The 17,643-nt window shown below is 46.5% G+C and overlaps 1 protein-coding gene across 1 annotated transcript; it reads right to left on the bottom strand.

The window, feature by feature from the left end:
- Nucleotides 1–5,875: 5,875 nt before the first annotated feature.
- Trim31 (tripartite motif containing 31) lies at nucleotides 5,876–17,619 on the bottom strand. The gene is made up of 7 exons (XM_042683905.1): nucleotides 17,203–17,619; nucleotides 16,300–16,395; nucleotides 14,325–14,555; nucleotides 13,122–13,144; nucleotides 12,517–12,632; nucleotides 9,333–9,407; nucleotides 5,876–6,402 (listed from the first exon to the last, which is right to left on the bottom strand). Exons 1-7 carry the CDS (start codon nucleotides 17,617–17,619, stop codon nucleotides 5,876–5,878), a joined length of 1,485 nt encoding a protein of 494 aa, XP_042539839.1.
- Between the last annotated feature and the right edge of the window lie 24 nt (nucleotides 17,620–17,643).

The raw sequence follows: 17,643 nt of genomic DNA, 5'->3' as shown, positions 1-17,643 counted from the left end.
TCATGGTTCTAATCCAGCCTGAGCCAAAAAGTCCATGAGAGTCTTCTCCAATTAACCAGCAAAAAGCTAGAAGTGGAGGAGTGGTAGAGTGCGAGTGGTAGATTCCAACCTTGAGCTAAATAAGAGACAGCACTCAGTCCCTGAGTTGAAGCTCCAGTACCAACGCACACACACACACACACACACACACAACCACTTCCCTGACAGTGTTTCTTTTTTAAAATACCATCACTTTGTTGTTGTTTTTTTTTTTAATTGTGAAAATACTGTACAGAGGGGTTACAATTACATGGGCAAGATAATGAGTACATTTCTTATCAAGCATTGTAGCCTCCTCCTTTGTTTCCCCTTCCCATCCCTTCCCATCCTCCCCCCCTCCCGCCGCCCCCCCGCCTCCCCCACCAAAGTTGTAAAGTTCGTTTTTGACATAACGACTTGTACATCTCATTGTTGCAATGGATCCACCTGTATCCCTATTTAAACGATTTGTTTTCCCCTTCCCCTCCACAAATTATACCAACATCAAATACAGTGAAAGCAGGGGTTATACTGTGGGGGAGGGACATACAAAGCAACAAAGAAATAATCTTATAAATGTGTTAGAAACAATCGCATGAAAGAAAAAAAACATTTGAATACATATCTTAGGGTTCATTTCCCTAACATCAATTTATCTGACCTTTTCTGCTTGACTCAGACAGATATTACATATTGCAAATAAGGGAAACCATGGGACCTATGTTTCTTTGGGCCTGGCTTACTTCACTTAATATAATTTTTTTCCAAGCCTTTTCATTTCCTAACAAATGGGGCAATGTCATTCTTTCTGATGGAGGCATGGAATTCCATTGTGTATATATACCACATTTTCTTGATCCATTCATCTACTGAGGGGCATCTGGGTGGGTTCCACATCTTAGCTATAGTAAATAATGCTGCAATAAACATAATCGTGCTAAAAATACCGTCACTTTGTAGTGGCTGATAGTTGGAGTTGTGGATTGAAATGTGTCTTCTTGATAGATACAATATGATAAAGACAGGCTGGGAAGTTGGCTCAGTGGTAGAGCGCTTGCCTTGCATGCTCGAGACCCTGGGTTCGATTCCTCAGCACCACATAAGCAAAAAGAAAAAAGCTGGGAGTGGCGCTGTGGCTCAAGTGGTAGAGTGCTAGCCTTGAGCTGAAGAGCTGAAGAGCGCGCAGGCCCAGAGTTCAGGCCCCATGACCAGAACCAAAAAAAAAAAAGACAATATGATAAAGATCTAGGCCCAGGTAGCTATGAAGGTAAGTTCCTTTGAAAGTTAAAGTCTTTACAGATAGAATCAATTAGAGTGGGGCCTAATCAAGTATGACTGATGACCTGATAAAAGGGAAACTTGGAGATGGATGCTAGTGGTTTACACCTGTAATCTTAGCGACTCAGGAGGCTGAGATCTGAGGATGATGGTTCAAAGTCAGCTTAGGCAGAAAAGCCTGTGAGTTTCTTATTTCCAATTAACAACCAGAAAACCAGAAGTAATGCTATGGCTCAAAGTGGTAGAGTACTAGTCTTGAGTAAAAAAGTGCAAGGACAGCATAGCACCTAAGCCCAGAGTTCAAACCCCACGACTGACCTCCTCCCCCCCAACAAAAAGAGAGGGAAACCTGGACACAGAGATGGAGGAAGGAAGGCTGTGTGAAGATGGAGGCAGGCGAGAGGGATACAGCCATGAACCAAGAGATGCTAAGGCCTGTCAATACAGAAGCTATCAGGAATTAGGGTATCTTAGATATTTAAGGATTCTCCCTTAGACCCTGCTGAGGGAGCAGGACTCTACTCATAATTTGATTACAGACTTCTAGCTTCCTGCGCCATGAGAAAGTAACTTCTGTTGTTTTAACCTATTGGTCTATGTTAATTTGTTGTGATAGAACCAGGAAATGAACCTAAAAGTTTAGAGTATGGGGTGGGTGGTGGAATACTACTAAAAGGTAATTATTAGTTATAACTATTCTATCATGTATTTTAAGAGACTTTTTATCTTTCATGATGGCTCTTGTATACGCTTGGGGTTGAAAGATTTGAGTTTTATTACATCTGAAACTCAGGAATATAAGGATAATTAATCAAGAGGTTGAAAGGAGTAATTGGGGATAATGTAAACTGGAAAGCTCTGGAAACAAATTGTCATTGGTACTGTTATAACCATGTGGATGGGCAGAAAATACCCTTGATAAAGGAATTGAACCGGAAGTCCTTGATAAAGGATTCAGTCTCCTCCTGACTAACCAGCCAGAACTCTGATGAGAGGCCAAGACAATTTTCTTCTTCTTCTCCTTCTCCTTCTTTTCTTCTTCTTCTTCTTCTTCTTCTTCTTCTTCTTCTTCTTCTTCTTCTTCTTCTTCTTCTTCTTCTTCTTCTCCTCCTCCTCCTCCTCCTCCTCCTCCTCCTCCTCCTCCTCCTCCTCCTCCTCCTCCTCCTCCTCCTCCTCCTCCTCCTCCTCCTCCTCCTCCTCCTCCTCCTCCTCCTCCTCCTCCCCCTCCTCCTCCTCCCCCTTCCTCCTCCTCCTTCACCCCCCCCTCCTCCTCCTCTTTCTCCCCCCTCCTCCTCCTCATCCCTCCCCCTTAAGCTTGAACTCTTGTTCAGCTTCCCCTCTTTACCACTGGAGCCATACCTCCACTTTTGGCTTTTTGATGGTTAATTGGAGATGAGATTCTCTCAGATCTCAGCTTCCTAAATAGCTAGGATTTCAGGTGTGAGCTACCAGTGCTAGCCCAGGATATAGTTTCAGTCTACTCGGGTGTTAACACCTACTCTTTCTGGGGTCTGTGTTGAGTATTTAGGGTTAGTTAGAATTTAAAACTCAGTGTAAGACAGTCCTGGTTTGTACGGTTAGCAAGGAAGCTACTGTTCCGGGGAGGATTCTGAACAAACGTCAGGAGCAGGGTTGTTTGTTAGCCCAGGCCTGGGTGTCCCCAGCCCAAAGTTGTCCCTTTTGCCTGGAAGCCAAAGCTTCTTATGTAATCTGGGCGCCTCGCGGGCGACCGGGGGAACTGGACAGAGTAGCCTGGCCAGGGCTGACTGCGCGCTCCTGGAATCCAAGCTCCGGGGCGTTGGCGGCTCCCGCCCAGCACCTGGGCCCGCCCTCCTCGGGGAGACACGTGCCAGGCAACCTGCACTCACCCTGGCACTTCCCAGTCCCAACCAGAGAGCTGTGCAAGCTCAGGAACGCCCGCCCCGAGTCTCAACCCGCACCCAACCACTGGAGAGAGCAGAAGAGGAAGGAACCCACAGAACCTTAAACTCCGGTGGCGATCGATCGTGGGTCTTGTCCTGTTGGCTCTGTGTTTAAACTCTTTGTCCCTTTAAAATGTTTCAAAATCATCCAGAAAACAGGAAATCCTTTAACTTTATTCCTCAGAGGGCACCTCTAGACCAGATCTCTGTTGAGATGGCAGGGTGCTGGGGGGCAGGGTGCTGGGGGCCAGGGTGCTGGGGGGCAGGGTGCTGGGGGGCAGGGTGCTGGGGGGCAGGGTGCCTGTGGTCCTGGGAATGACTCTGGTTTCTGAGGATTAGAAAAGGCCGATGGATTTGTCTTTGCAACGGAAGGATTCCATTCACCCCTCTCCCTAGTCCAAGGTGAAACCTAGTCGTTAGGCAGAATCAAAAAAGCACCTCTGTATGGATTTGTCCGTTCTGAGTCAAATTCAATCACAAATATTGACCCTGAGAGACTGGGCTTTGAGGATGCCTCGTTGTAGAAACTCCCCTTCCCTCCCGTTGGGATTTTGTTCATCTCTAGGGGCATTACTAGTGTTTGAACTCAGGCAGTTCACTTTTGCTAGGCGGGCACTCTACCACATACGCCACGTTCCCAGCCTTTTTTTGTTTTGGTTATTTTTCACACGGGGTCTCACTTTTTGCCCTGCTTTTTGCCCAAGACTGGGATATCAAGAGACTCATACCTACTGATGTCTTCCATACATTTGAATTTTGAATTATAACAGGCTCAGGTAGTTCATGCTTGTAAATTGAGCTGCTTAGGAGGCTGAGATCTGAAGATTCTGTACAAAGCAATTCCAAGAGACTATATCCACTTAACTAGCAAAAAAAGGTGGACTGGAGGTATGGCTCAGGTGGTAGAGCACCAGCCATGAGCAAAAAAAAAAAGCATGGGCACTAGGCCCTGAATTCAAGCCCCCAATACCAGCACCTAAAAAAAAAATCCCAACAAAACTCAAAACAACAACAACAAAATTAAATTAGAATTAACTTGTTTAAACCAAGCTCTGAAAAAGTTTGTTATTGTGTTTGGTTTGGGTATTCTTTTAGTTTGTATGTTTCCCTTTTCTTATTTTCTCCCAGCAGTTTTTTTTTTTTATAGAATACATTAATTGTACAAAGGCTCCAGACATTTTTTTCTTGAAGAGACTGTTTCTTTGCCTGATGAGATTTTTCAGATTGCATCTCCATGGAATTGCCAAAATAATTCTGATAGATCAAGATATGACAGGTTTTAGAATGCTTAATTTTGGACCTTTGTGATCAAAGCAAAGAAATACATTTTATTATGAAGGAGAATACAACATAAGGTTTTTTTTTTTAAATCAGTGTTCCTATTTAAATCTAGAACTGTGTGTTTATTTCTCTTTTTTTGTGTCATAGTCATAAGATAAAATTAATTTTTAGGTTGAAAATCTAGTTCTCAGTAACACTAACATAATTCATTATTTGCCTTGCCCTACCATGTATGTATATACATAAACCTTATTGATTCAGAATGACAACAACACTATTGTGATTCCTACTGATATAACTGAAAAGTTAAGATTTATTTGTTATTTGTTTTGCTCCTTAGGACACACCCTACTAAAATTGTAACAAAATTGCTGCATTTTAAAATTACTTTTAGTGTCTTTTTTTTTTTCCCAACACCAGATCTGAACTTTTGCTCATTGGGTGGTGCTCTGCCACTTAGATCATGCCTCCAAGCCCTTCTCTCCTTTTTGTGAAAGGGTTTAACTATGTTGCTGGGGCTAGTCTCAAACTTATAGACTAAAGTGGTCCTCCTGCCTCAGCTTTAAAAATGGCTGGAACTACAGGCCCACAGCACCATGCTAGTTAATCACTTAAAATAATTTCTCCCTGTTGTGTAAGCTACCAACTACACAGATTAATTTTGTCCCATTTAAATTGTTTTACAATGCTGTAAAAAATCTACATGATATCAAAGTCAAATATATAAAAAGAATCTATTTAGGAAAGACTAATTTCCATTCCTTCTACCTAGTTTTACCTCTCCCTAATAGGAACTTTTTGCTAGGCTTTGGTTGTCTTTCTACTTAAAAAGAGAACTATAAGCAACTGTATGTTTGAATGCCTCTTTTTCCTATGTAAAACGCAGCATAATCATAGATAGCTAGTATCATTTGTAAAGTAGCATTGGAGCAATCCTGCCTGAGTCTGAAAGGAAAAAGCATCCTAGTTTTCAGACCTCAGGAAAGCATGAGGTCCCGATGGGTCAAGGCATGTTCAAAGCCATAGGGACTACAGAAAACGATACAGAGAGGAAAGCGGCATCCAAGATTAGCAGTCCAGCCTTGCACCTGAGCCTCAACCAGGATGCTTTCTCAGCAAGGCTTTTCCAACGTTACCTGTTGATGGTCCTGTCTTGTCCTGTTACAAACAGTGCTGTAATGAATGGCCCTGAGCATAGTCTTCTCAGATATTTGAGCTTTTCTTTCCGATCCAGGCATATTAGGGGGGGATGGGGAGACAACTTATAAATGGGGTCAGAACATCAAGCCTGCATCCGTGTCATCTTCAGAAGGGCCTCGGGAAGTCTAGCTTCAATCCTACAACTGTGGCACATCCAAAAGTGAGGGGGTCAGACCCTAGGGACTCAGGGTGACCTGGGTGCCTGGTAACAGGAGCCGGAGAAAAGGAAAGATCGGCCCGGGAAAGGAGGCTTGGAAGGTGTAAATGTGATTGTTGTTGGTGGCATCATAGAAGATGATCTTCCCGTCGTTGTAATCCACAAGGACACCCACTTTCCTTGGACAGACTGGCAGATCCTTTCGGGTACAATTCTCGATGAGCGCTTGGCACGTTGAGCCAAAGATGCGCAGAGCCCAGAAGCCCAACAAAGGTTCCAGACGCAAGTGGCCCCTCCGTGGTACCAGTTCCGAGGCCACGCCCACCACAGAGGCCCCACCCCTGGGCCCTTGGATTTCCACCTCCCAGGCCTGGCGGCCCATGGAAAAACCTGGTAAACCCAGAACGCAGCGGAAAGGATAGAAGCATTTGGGATTCGTGGGCTCAGCTGAATCACTCTGGGGGATAAAGTCTAGTGTCACTGTCTTTAGATCCAGAGAGAGGCTGAGGTCTGGATGAGCAGTGTCAGCGTCCAGGGTCACAGCAACTGTGGAGAGATGAGGGGAAAGATGGACAGCTTGAAATCAAGCTATCCTGACTCTAATTTTCCAGCTCCTTTACACATTTGGAGGGAGGCTTTCTCAGTCAAATATAGCTCAAGCCCCCAGGGAAGTTTGAGTTCCTGTCCCCTCCTTAAAGTTAATCCCAAGTTTCACCATATTCTGTTTCGTGGTTCCATTGGGGAGCACCCCGCTAATCATGGTGGTATCATTTCATTCTTTTGTTGTTGGTGGTGGTGGTCATGGGGCCTGCACTCTGAGTTTGGGCACTGTCCCTCAGCTCTTGAGCTCAAGGCTAGCGCTCTATCACTTGAGCCACAGTGCCACTTCCAGCTTTTTCTGCTTATGTGGTGCTGAGGAATCAAACACAGGGACGCATGCATGCAAGGCAAACACTCTACCACTAAGCCACCTGTCCAGCCCCATGGTGGTATCATTTCAAAGATGAAATCACCTCTTCCCTGTTTACAAGGCTTGGTGCTAATTTGAGAAATCAAGGGTCTGTCTTGCTGAGCTGCTGTGACTTTCTAATGTGAAATCCCCTCAAACACAAGAATGAGGGGTGAGATACAGGAGGAGGGATATCCAAGAACTCCTCTCCTCATCCTCCCATTTTTATTAGATTTAGACAGGGAGTCACAACTGATCAAACTGGAAGAATTCCAGGTCATGGGCACAAAATTTAGGAATGTGGACCTCATTTTATCTCCTGATTTGTTATCTAATCTCAATGTTTGCTGCAATATTAGGTTTCTGTTTGTTTTTGTTGGTTGTGGGACTTGAACTCTGGGCCTGGGTGCTGTCCCTCAGCTCTTCAGCTCAAGGCTAGTGCTCTACTACTTGAGCCACAGTGCCATTTCCGGTTTTTTTTTTAAATGGGGTTGAACTGGGAAGAGTGACATTGTCCAAAAAATGTATACTCATTATCTGACTTAGGTAATTCAAACCACTCTGTACATGACCTTTATTATAACAATAAAAATATTTTAAAAAATAGAGTTGATGCTGGACACAGGTGGCCCAAACCTGTCATACTAGCTACTCAGGAGGCTGAAATCTGAGGATGGAGGTTCAAAGCCAGCCCTGGCAAGAAGGTCCAGGAGATTCATTTCTTAATTAGTCACCAAAAGGCTGGAAGTGGAATGGAGCTGTGGCTCATGCGGTCAAGCACTAGCCTTAAGAGAAAAAGCTAAAGGGCAGTTTTCATGCCCTGAGTTCAAGCCCCAGTGCCGGCACAAAGAAAAGAAAAAGAAAAAAAGCCAGTGTCCGGGTTCTGAGTTCAAACCCCAGTACTGACACCAAAAAAAGTGGGGGGCGGTAGGGAGAGAGGGTTGGGTAAGAGGAACCAGAGAGACAGTTGTAGAGATAGCTTTAATCCACTAGGGGGAGCCCTAGCCAAAGCAACAAGAAGAAGCCAAAAAAGAAGGTGCACCAGAGGTCAGGGGTGGTCCTATTCCTTTGATTTTGCTCAACTACTCCTTCATTCCTTCACCACCATGACCACCATCCCATCTCCACGATCAGTAGCTCGGGCCTCTCCCCGAGGCCCCACTCTGCTTAACCCGGGACACTGGACATCTTCAGTCACTCACTCAAGGCTGAGCGTGGGTCTTCAATCCGCCCCGACCCGGTGTTCTCAGAGTTGATTCTGTCTCGAGGAACCTCGACATAAGAAGCCCTGCTTCGTGCTTGGAACAAAATGGAAGTGACTGTCCCAGCAAGGGAGGCCCGGGGGAGGAAGGGGCATGCCATGGTGCCAGTTGAAGAGTTTAGTTGTTCATTGTATTGAGGGAAAAGGAAAAGAGAAACGAGAGGTCAGTGGGAGGAGCCAACAAGAAGCCCCCACCCTGCAGCTCGCAGTGCTGCTGGAACTGAGGCCAACCGAGGAGGACCATGCCCTGGGGAACCGATCCCGGCTTTCCGCACCCAAAATGAAAGTAAAAATGGCGCCCCAAAGACTATACGGACGAAAAAGTCAGAGGAGAGACCAGATTCAATGTTAGCAGAGCTAACAATCTCAAGCTCCCCTGAGGAGGGGAGAGAAATGCCCTGGCTGGTACCTCAGGGGGACCCTTTGATGCTGTTGGGGGCCAGAAGTGGGCGGTGCCTCACCGACTGCGCAGGCGCTGCCATCGAGGGCGGAGATTAGGTCTGCGAGGGGGCGTTTCCTTACAGTATCTTTAAATTCCCCCTCCTTTTGCTCTACCTTCTTCCCTTTCCATCCTGACTTGCACATTAGGAAGTTATTTCTGCAATGTAATCTCTACCTTTCCTAATATATTCCTGACTGCTTGGGATAGAGCATTTGTCACTCTAAGGTCCCCACAGGAAGACTCAGTGGGCAGGGCAGGACTCCTACCTGGGGAGGGCGATTCTGGATTGTTTTTCTCTAACATGTTCCCTAGGAAATGGAGAGAGAAAACAAATTTATTACCAGAACGTTGCAAAGTTAAAACAGCCAGCCAGGCACCAGTGGCCCTGGCACATGTGGAGGTTGGGATTTGATTGTCAGCACCATAAAACCAAACAGCTGGAAGGCAGTAGCTCATACCTGTATGTAATCCTAGCTACTCAGGAGGCTGAGATCTGAGGATTGCAGTTCAAAGCCAGCCTGGGTAGGAAAGTCCATGAGAATCCTATTTCCAACTAACCAACAGAACACTGGAAATAGTGCTGTGGCTCACAGTTGTAGAGCACTAGCCTTGAGCCAAAAAGCTCAAGGACAGCACTCAGTCCCCAAGTTCAAGCCTCACAACCAACCTAGATAAGTAAATAAATAAAACATATCTGTATAAACCTGTTCTCAGCTGACTGGCTTGCTCTGCACCCATATGGGGACCTCTTGTAGAGAAAGAATCCTTCCCTTTGCATTCCCACTTCCCCGCACAACAAGCAGCAGCCGCCAGTCTCCACTTACAGCTCTTCTTGTCCTTTTCATCCAGGCCTTTGAGGAATCTGGCTTCATCTTTCTTCTTTTCAGTCTGTAGGTTTTCTATGGGGTAGAGAACAGAAGGACATGGAGAGACTTCAGACAGATTAAGCAGGGAGGCAATTTGGAGAACAAACTGGAAACCTTATCTGAAAAAATAACTAGAATCAAAAAAGGATAGGGGGTATAGTTCAAGGGGTATGAGTTCAAACACCAGTACTTCTCCCACCAAATGTGTGTGTGTGTGTGTGTGTGTGTGTGTGTGCACACGCACGTGCACATGTATGTCTGCATCTGGGCTCAGTGGCTAACACCTGTTGTCCTAGCTTACCCAAGAGGCTGAAGCAGGAATATCATTTAAGCCCACCACATCAAGCCCAGCCTGGGTAACATAGTAAGATACCACTGAAGAAAAGTATTGCTTATATTTTACGTTCCATTTGCATACTAAGTCTTATGGAACCCTCAAATGCTGCCTATTTGAGTTAGAACTATGTCTCAGTGTTTGATGGCACATACAGTTAGCAGGTACATACATCTAGCCCTTTACACACCACCCAGCCGACAAAACCAAGATCCCCAAAATGCCACAACAAGAGGTACACTGCGCTTGCTGTGGAGCTGCCATGCAGGAGCAGGGTGCAGAAAGAGTGGCGGGGGGAGCTTGTCCCACATTCTGGTGCTTGGAGGGCAATCCCACCCTTCTCTCCATGAGAGAGTGTTTAAGGGGAAAAGGAATCAAGCTCCTGATGGGCAGCCCTTTCCTCCCAGAGCAGACATGGAAGGCCTGCCCACAGCACTCCTGCTGCTGATAGGCAGGGGCCAGAGACTCCTCTGGGCAGTGAAAGGCTGGGCCTAGAACTGAGAACTCTTAAGAAAAGGCCCACCTTGTAGACCCAAGCTCTGATCTCGATGGCAGCCACTGCGTAGTAGGTGAGGCACCTCCCACTTCCTGCCCTGGTGACATAAAAGGGGCCTCCAAGGAGCCAGACGGCATCATTTTCTCCCTTTCTTCAAGAGCACTTGGCCTTGTTAGCTCTGCTGGCAATATATCTTTCTTCTATTTGACTTCTGTCCATGTGGTTTTTTGCATTACTTTCTTTGGGGGTAACTTTCTACCTAGGTTACATTTTTTCCTTCGGGGACAATGGTTCCTGCCTGGCCTAGGTTTCTTGTGAGAGTGCTAGACTGAGTTCCTTGTGGTCTCTGTGCCAAGCACCAGCTGCAGGAGGACACAGAGGGAGAATGGTGGGCAGCTCCCCTGAGAGCTAATAGCTCAGCTATGGAGAAGAGCCAGGAGAGACACAGTGACCTTCATGTGAGGGATCAGCCGAATGACAGCCAGAAGAAACTGTCTGGGAGCACCACATCTATGAGGCCCTTGATACACTTTGAAGTCCAGGCATTCTCACACCCGTTTCCATGCCCAGGAATCCCCGAACGTGGAGCAGTGAGCTTCAGCAGAGGGAACCATGGAGATTGGACCCATGGTGTAAGTAGACTCCTTGTCACTTCTTCATTCCCTCCATTCCCTTGGGCCAGGTGGGAGTTGGGGACTCTGTGGGGTGCGGGTGGGGGGTGTATGAGTGTGTGACAGACAGATGGACAATCAGGCACATAGAGAGAGGGACAGAGAGAAATAAAGATAGAGAAAGATATAGAGGGACACACACACACACACAGAGAATAGAGAAGATGATAGAGCATGTCTACCTCTCAAATCTGCAGGGATATCCTTCTCTAAAACTCTAACACAGAAACCAAATGCTTTAGACCTGAGCGTCTGTCAAGTTGCTTGTTTGTTGCAGTTATATGTGATGGGCTGGAAGCACTGGGAAACGCAGAGCAGTTATTGCCAGAAAGCAAAGCTTAAACAGCAAAGTTGGCAGGATCAAAATGCTGTTCTGGGAAAGGGGTATGGGATTCCTGGGATCTTTCTAGAAAGAAGACTCTACTCAGCTGTCTGCTTCTAGCTTAGTACAGGATAAGAAGCAGTAAAAGAAGTCTTCACAAGCAGGCACTGGTGGCTCATGCCTATAATCCTAGCTACCCAGGAAGCTGATATCTGAGGATCAGGGTTCAAAGCCACCCTGAGCAGGAAAGTCCATGAGACTCTTTTATCTCCAATAAACTACTCAGAAAAAGCCAGAAGTGGCTCTGTGGCTCAAGTGGTAGAGCACTAGCCTTGAGCAAAAAAAGATCAGAGACCGTACCCAGGACCTGAGTTCAAGCCCCAGGACCAACACAGAAAGAAAGAAAGAAAGAAAGAAAGAAAGAAAGAAAGAAAGAAAGAAAGAAAGAAAGAAAGAAAGAAAGAAAGAAAGAAAGAAAGAAAGAAAGAAAGAGAGAAAGAGAGAAAGAAAGAAAGAAAGAGAAAGAGAGAGAAAGAGAGAAAGAAAGAAAAAAGAAAGAGAGAAAGAAAGAAAAAAGAAAAGACAGGAAGGAGAGAAAGAAAAGAGAGAGAAAGAAAAGAGAGAAAAGAAAAAGTCTTCACACATGCCAGCTCTGCTTCCCAACTGCAAACCTAGACAAGTTTGAAAACTATCTGACAGAACATCTATGCCCCTGTCTATCCAGCTGTGATCTGGTTAGTTTCTATTTCCTGGAAAGGAGGTAGAAATATTTCCTTCAAAACATCATCAGCTTCCAATGGATATTTCTCTTCTTATGTAGCCAGGAAGAGCCCCTTGCCAGACATTAAACACCTCCTCTGCTTTAGTGTCTCACTTGTCTTTTTTTTTTTTTTGCCAGTCCTGGGGCTTGAATTCAGGGCCTGGGCTCTGTCCCTGAGCTTCTGTTGTTCAAGGCTAGCACTCTACCACGTAAGCCACAGCATCACTTCTGGCTTTCTCTGTTTATGTGGTACTGAGGAATGTAACATTGTCCCTTTTGTATCCCCCAGACAAATAAACACCAGATTGCTGACAGCCACTGCACTGAGGAGAGCGCCCTCTTGAGGAAGAAGGAAGTTCAGGTCCCCTCCATGGCTATGCCAAGAAAGCAAAGGCAGACAACAGAGCAAAAGGATAGCAGAGTGTTGCCAGACAAGCTGGCATTTGAAGGATCCAGTGATGATTGCCAGCACCCAGGAGTTACAGGCCACCTGGGGGTGATGGGGACATAATCCTCTAGAGCAGCTGGCCAATCAGGGCGCTGGCAGCCTTTTCCTTACCTTTGAATTTTCTCAAGTTCTCTGTGATGACATTGTGACTGGATTTTGCTTCGTTGAATTTTTTCTCCAGCCCCTCAGGAACTGGGGTTGGGTTGAGAAATTGAAATACGTTGCTCCTATAAATACATAGCTGAGCTGGGTGGTTAGATCGTAGGATGGGGAGGGAGACACACAGGGATGGAAGACTGTCTGGGGAGGGAATGAGCTGAGGGTGGGGAGGCCAGGCCAGGGACGTGGGGCCAGAATGAATTTGGGAATGAACTTGAGGGAATGTGGAAATGGACTTGACTGCAGAGAGAAGAGAAGGGAAAGAGGGGAACAGAGAGAGATTGAGTGAGCAAGGGTGCTAGGCCCTACCAAAACAAGCAAGGGACATGTAGGAGGTGCCAGGAAATAGACTGTGTGCTGAAGAGCCAGAAAGCCAGAGAAAACAGCTTTCTTCGCCCACCAACCCCTATGCTCAAGTGTCTACCTGAAGCATCAACAGTTGGCTGCAGAGTGTATGGGTATTCACGGCAGAGGAGGTGGGGTGTGTTTGGATTTCTGTTGAGTGCTAGGAACATGAGTGACTCAGGAAGCACTAGGCTCTGGGTGTTCTACCATACCTGGACAGGAGAGTTTTGATGTCCTGGAAGAGAAACAGATAGCACAGCCTTAGCCTCTGAATAGAGCATGGGAACCAAGGAGGAGGTTTGGACCCTCCTGGAAGTAGAGTATGAACATCTCAGGGTCTCTCCCTCCCTCCCTCCCCCCCCCCACTACTTGGAGGGCTGCTCCAAGAAGCTCTTGATAGACCAGTACACAGGACTATGATAACACCTCAAGAAGAACCAAATAAGTGAGGTTCCAAAGATGAATTTTGTGCCAGGTGCTGGTGGCTCACGCCTGTAATCCTAGCTACTCAGGAGGCTGAGATCTGAGGATCATGGTTCAAAGCCAGCCCAGGCAGGAAAGTCCGTGAGACTCTGATCTCCAGGTAACCATCAGAAAACCAGAAGTGGCGCTGTAGCGCAAGTGGTAGAGGGCTTGCCTTGAGCTGAAGAGCTGAGGGAAAGCGCCCAGGCCCAGAGTTCAAGCCCCATGACGGACAAAAAAAAAAAAAAAGATGAATTTTGTTTCTGAGACTGAGTCAGGAGACTTGCAAGCAGGATCAGAGCAATGCAATGGCTTTGCATGAGTTCCTTCCTTCCTTCCTTCCTTCCCACCTTCCTTTCTCTCCTTTCTTTTCCTTCCTCCCTTTCTCTCTCTTTTTTATTTCCTTCCTTCCTTTCTTTCCTGTGATGGCAACTGGGGCTTGAAGTCAGGGTCTCATACATGCTAGGCTGATACTTTACCATTTGAGCCATACCTCCAGCTCCACTTTTTGCTGGTTCATTAGTTAAGTCTCAAGGGATTTTTCTCCCCTGGCTGGCTTCAAATCATGATTCTCCAGCTCTCTCATCTTTCTGAGTAGCTAGAATTATACACATGAATAACTGGCTTTACCTGTATCTTTTTCATCTTTTTATTGTAGCCACTAAAAAAAAAAAGTGGAAGTCCACACGTGACTGAAATGTATTTCTAAATTACATATGTGGTTCCGATTATATTTCTAGATGTCACATGTGGCTCACATATTTCTATATCACACATTGGACCTCAGTATAATTCTAAATCGTATGTGGGGCTCATATCTTCTTGCTCACAGACTAGAGGTGGGTGCGAGAGTCTCAGCAATCAGTCAGTCAGCTGGTCCATGTGCAGGCCTGGGACAGGGAGGGGGGAGGATGCACTGCTACCTCTGGGTAGTGCTGCTCCAAGAAACTCACCTCCAGCAGCTGTCTGGGCTGCATTTGCTGCTTGTTTTTCAGGGACTTGATGAGCTTCTCAAGCGAGTTCAGCTGTGCCTGGGTAGAAATGGAATAGAACTTCTTCCCCTTGGCTCCTTCCATCTCTAGCCAGTGAAGCCTGGCCAGGAAGAAATTCTCTTCCTTTTCTAGGCTCTGCCGCAGGAATCTGAAATGTTGCTTGATCCTTTGCTTCTCCAGCCTCACCTGGTTCTGGCACAAGGGGAAGAATGTGGAGATGAAAGGGTGGCGGCCTCCCAGGTCCTCCCAGCTGACCTTCAAGTAGGGAGTGTTTCAACTCTGTTCTGACTTCCAATGTAGACACAGCAAGCTGCGGCAGACTCTCGGGACAGGAGAGGGGGGCACCAACTGTGAAGGCATTTCCCATGTTCTCAGGTTTAGATTGAATTAGGTGGGCTTTTTTTTTTCTGTTTTGTTTGTTTTGTTCGGTCATGGGGCTTGAATACTGGGCTTGGGCACTGTTCCTCAGCTCTTCAGCTCAAGGCTAGTGCTCTACTACTTTAGCCACAGCACCACCTCTGGTGCTGGTGGTTTATTGGAGATAAGAGTCTCACCGACTTTCCTGCCTGGGCTGGCTTTGAATTGCAATCCTCAGAGCTCAGCCTCCTGAGTAGCTAGGATTACAAGTGTGAGCCACTGGTGCCTGGCTTGAATTACGTTTTATCACTTTACTTTCAAGGATGTAAGTGTCTAAAACTCACATTTCCTGAGGCTTTTTGGTTTATTTACCACTTGCTCTTACATAGATCTTTTTTCCCTTGGACACACCAAACACAAAACAAAACAAAACAGGTGAAAGTAGAGGTGGCATTTCCAAATGGAGAATCAGTCTCTCCAGTGAAGATCTGGGAGAGGCCGAGCATGGTACACTGTGTGTGTGTGTGTGTGTGTGTGTGTGTGTGTGTGTGTGTAGATCTGGGAGAGGCAGAGCATGGTACAGTGTGTGTGTGTGTGTGTGTGTGTGTGTGTGTGTGTATGTGTGTGTGTGTGTGTGTGTGTGTAGATCTGGGAGGGGCAGAGCATGGTACAGTGTGTGTGTGTGTGTGTAGATCTGGGAGGGGCAGAGCATGGTACACTGTGTGTGTGTGTGTGTGTGTGTGTGTGTGTGTGTGTGTGTGTGTGTGTGTGTGTGTGTGTGTGACTATGGCTTGAATTCAAGGCCTTTTGTTCCTGTGTGGCTTTTTTACTTATGGCTTAATGCTCTACACTTTAGTCACAGCTCCACTTTCAGCTTTTTGCTGGTTAATTGGAGACAAGTGTCACGGGCTTTCCTGCTTGGGCCAGCTTAAAAATGCAATCCTCAGATCTCAGCCTCTCAGGTGGCTAGGATTACAGGCATCAGCCATAGACGTCTAGCTCCAGAACCTGCTTTTAAAACTAGCATTTCCTATTCTAAGACCAGTGTGGGTTTCCTTATACCGCCTGGGCACGGCTGGAGACAAGGTGGGGTGAGGAGGTGCTCAGGCAGGTTAAGTGGTGCAGTCAGCAAAAGCCTGTTTGCATCTGGCCCCGATGTCCCCTTGTGGGTTCCCCCATGTCCCCAGTGTGACCTCCCTGTACCCCACCCTGCTCTGTGCTACCTTCTTTGTCATAGATGCTTTTTGAGAGGGATTACTATATATATATATATATATATATATATATATATATAATTTTTTTTTTAAATCGGTTGTGGGCATGAACTCTGGGCCTGGGCACTGTCCTTCATCTCAAGGCTAGCGCTCTACCACTTGAGCCACAGCGTCACTTCTGGCTTTTCCTGCTTATGTGATGCCGAGGAATCGAACCCAGGGCCTCATGCATGCAAGGCAAGCACTCTACCACTGAGCCACTTTCCCAGCCCCATAGATGCTTTTTGGAGGGTCAGTGTAAAGGGATTTTTGGAGCTTGGATGGTACAGTTTCTGAGCACCACAAGAAATAAAGTTCTTTCTTACCAGGAAGAAATCATTTTTATGTTCACCTTTTATCTTCTCTAGTATTATTTCCTTCTCCTTTTGCAGCAAGACTTCCAACTTTGATTGAATCTGCCCCTGGAGGGGAGAGGGAGAGCCATTTGGGCAGGCTGTACCAGGCGCTACTCTACCTCCTAAAACCCACCCAAGTCCCTCAGAGGAGCAGGGGAGACTCTCCTGGGTAGGATGAGTGCTGAGGAGTGGGACTGGAGAAATCTAGAACTTTTAATGATCTAAAAGAAAAGATTTGCTACTCATGACTCATTCTGTTACTAATTCATTTGGATGGCGTTTGGGGATTAACAAAGAAATCCCACAACCTTTTCCTTGTCTGTCAACAGATAGGTTTTGTTCACCCACTTCCTTCTTCCTTTTTTCTTCCTCTCAGAAGCTAAGGACCAGTGACTAGTACATGCTAGACAAGCTTGCACTCTACCACTGGGCTACATCCCCAGCTCCCCTGGTCAGTTTGTTAGGTGAGGCAGAGGATATAGCTTATAGCTCAGGGGAGGAACATTTGCATAACATGTGCCAGGACCTAGACTTGATCCACTGAATGGTGAGGATGGCGGGTTGAAGGTGGTAAAGTAACTCTTCAATGGTCATATTTAAACTCAAGAGCCTGAACTTGAATCCAAACCATCTGATTCAAAATTCAAATCTGGACCATTCTCCCTCATACCTTGATTGCAAAAGGGCAATATTTCCCAGACGGCTTGATCCCACTGTACCTGACTGTGGACTGCTCACTCAAGTGCAAAGGAGTTGGTCAACAAATTCAAACCAAACTGTCACCTGGAGTAGGCAACAGTTCCAAACCCCTTCTGAATCCTCCTCTGATAGAGGGCAGGAAGATGGGGTAGAGAAAGGGCCCCACATGCCTACCTGATAATTCTGGGCAGCTTCTTCTATCAAGCTGGGATTATGGGATCGGTGGTCCTTGGAGTCCCGGCACACAACACAGAGGAATTCCCCATCTTGCTCACAGAAGTAATGGATCTTTTCTCCATGCTTTGGACATCTCATCTCTCTCTCTTCTGGTTGGATCTCAGAGGGATCAATAGCTTGGATTCTCTCCACCAGGTTGACCACCAGCCAGTTGGGCCTGATTGTGCTCCTCTGCACAAACTTCTGGCACAGGGGACATTTGAGAAGCTCATCTGATGAGCTTCCAACCTGAGAGATGCATCTGAGGCAGAAAGTGTGTCCGCAGTCAGTGGTGACAGGCTCCTGAAGGGTGTCCATGCAGATTGAGCAGATCACTTCATCCTGGAGATTGCTGGTGAGCTGCTGGCTGGCCATGATGATCCTCTGGTGTACAGAGGT

This window comes from Dipodomys spectabilis, unplaced genomic scaffold (assembly GCF_019054845.1).
Source record: "Dipodomys spectabilis isolate Male_0828 unplaced genomic scaffold, ASM1905484v1 ptg000085l, whole genome shotgun sequence".
Classification (NCBI taxonomy): domain Eukaryota; kingdom Metazoa; phylum Chordata; class Mammalia; order Rodentia; family Heteromyidae; genus Dipodomys; species Dipodomys spectabilis.
The sequence above is the reverse complement of the archived record's forward strand: the minus strand, read 5'-3'. Positions and strand labels throughout refer to the sequence as shown.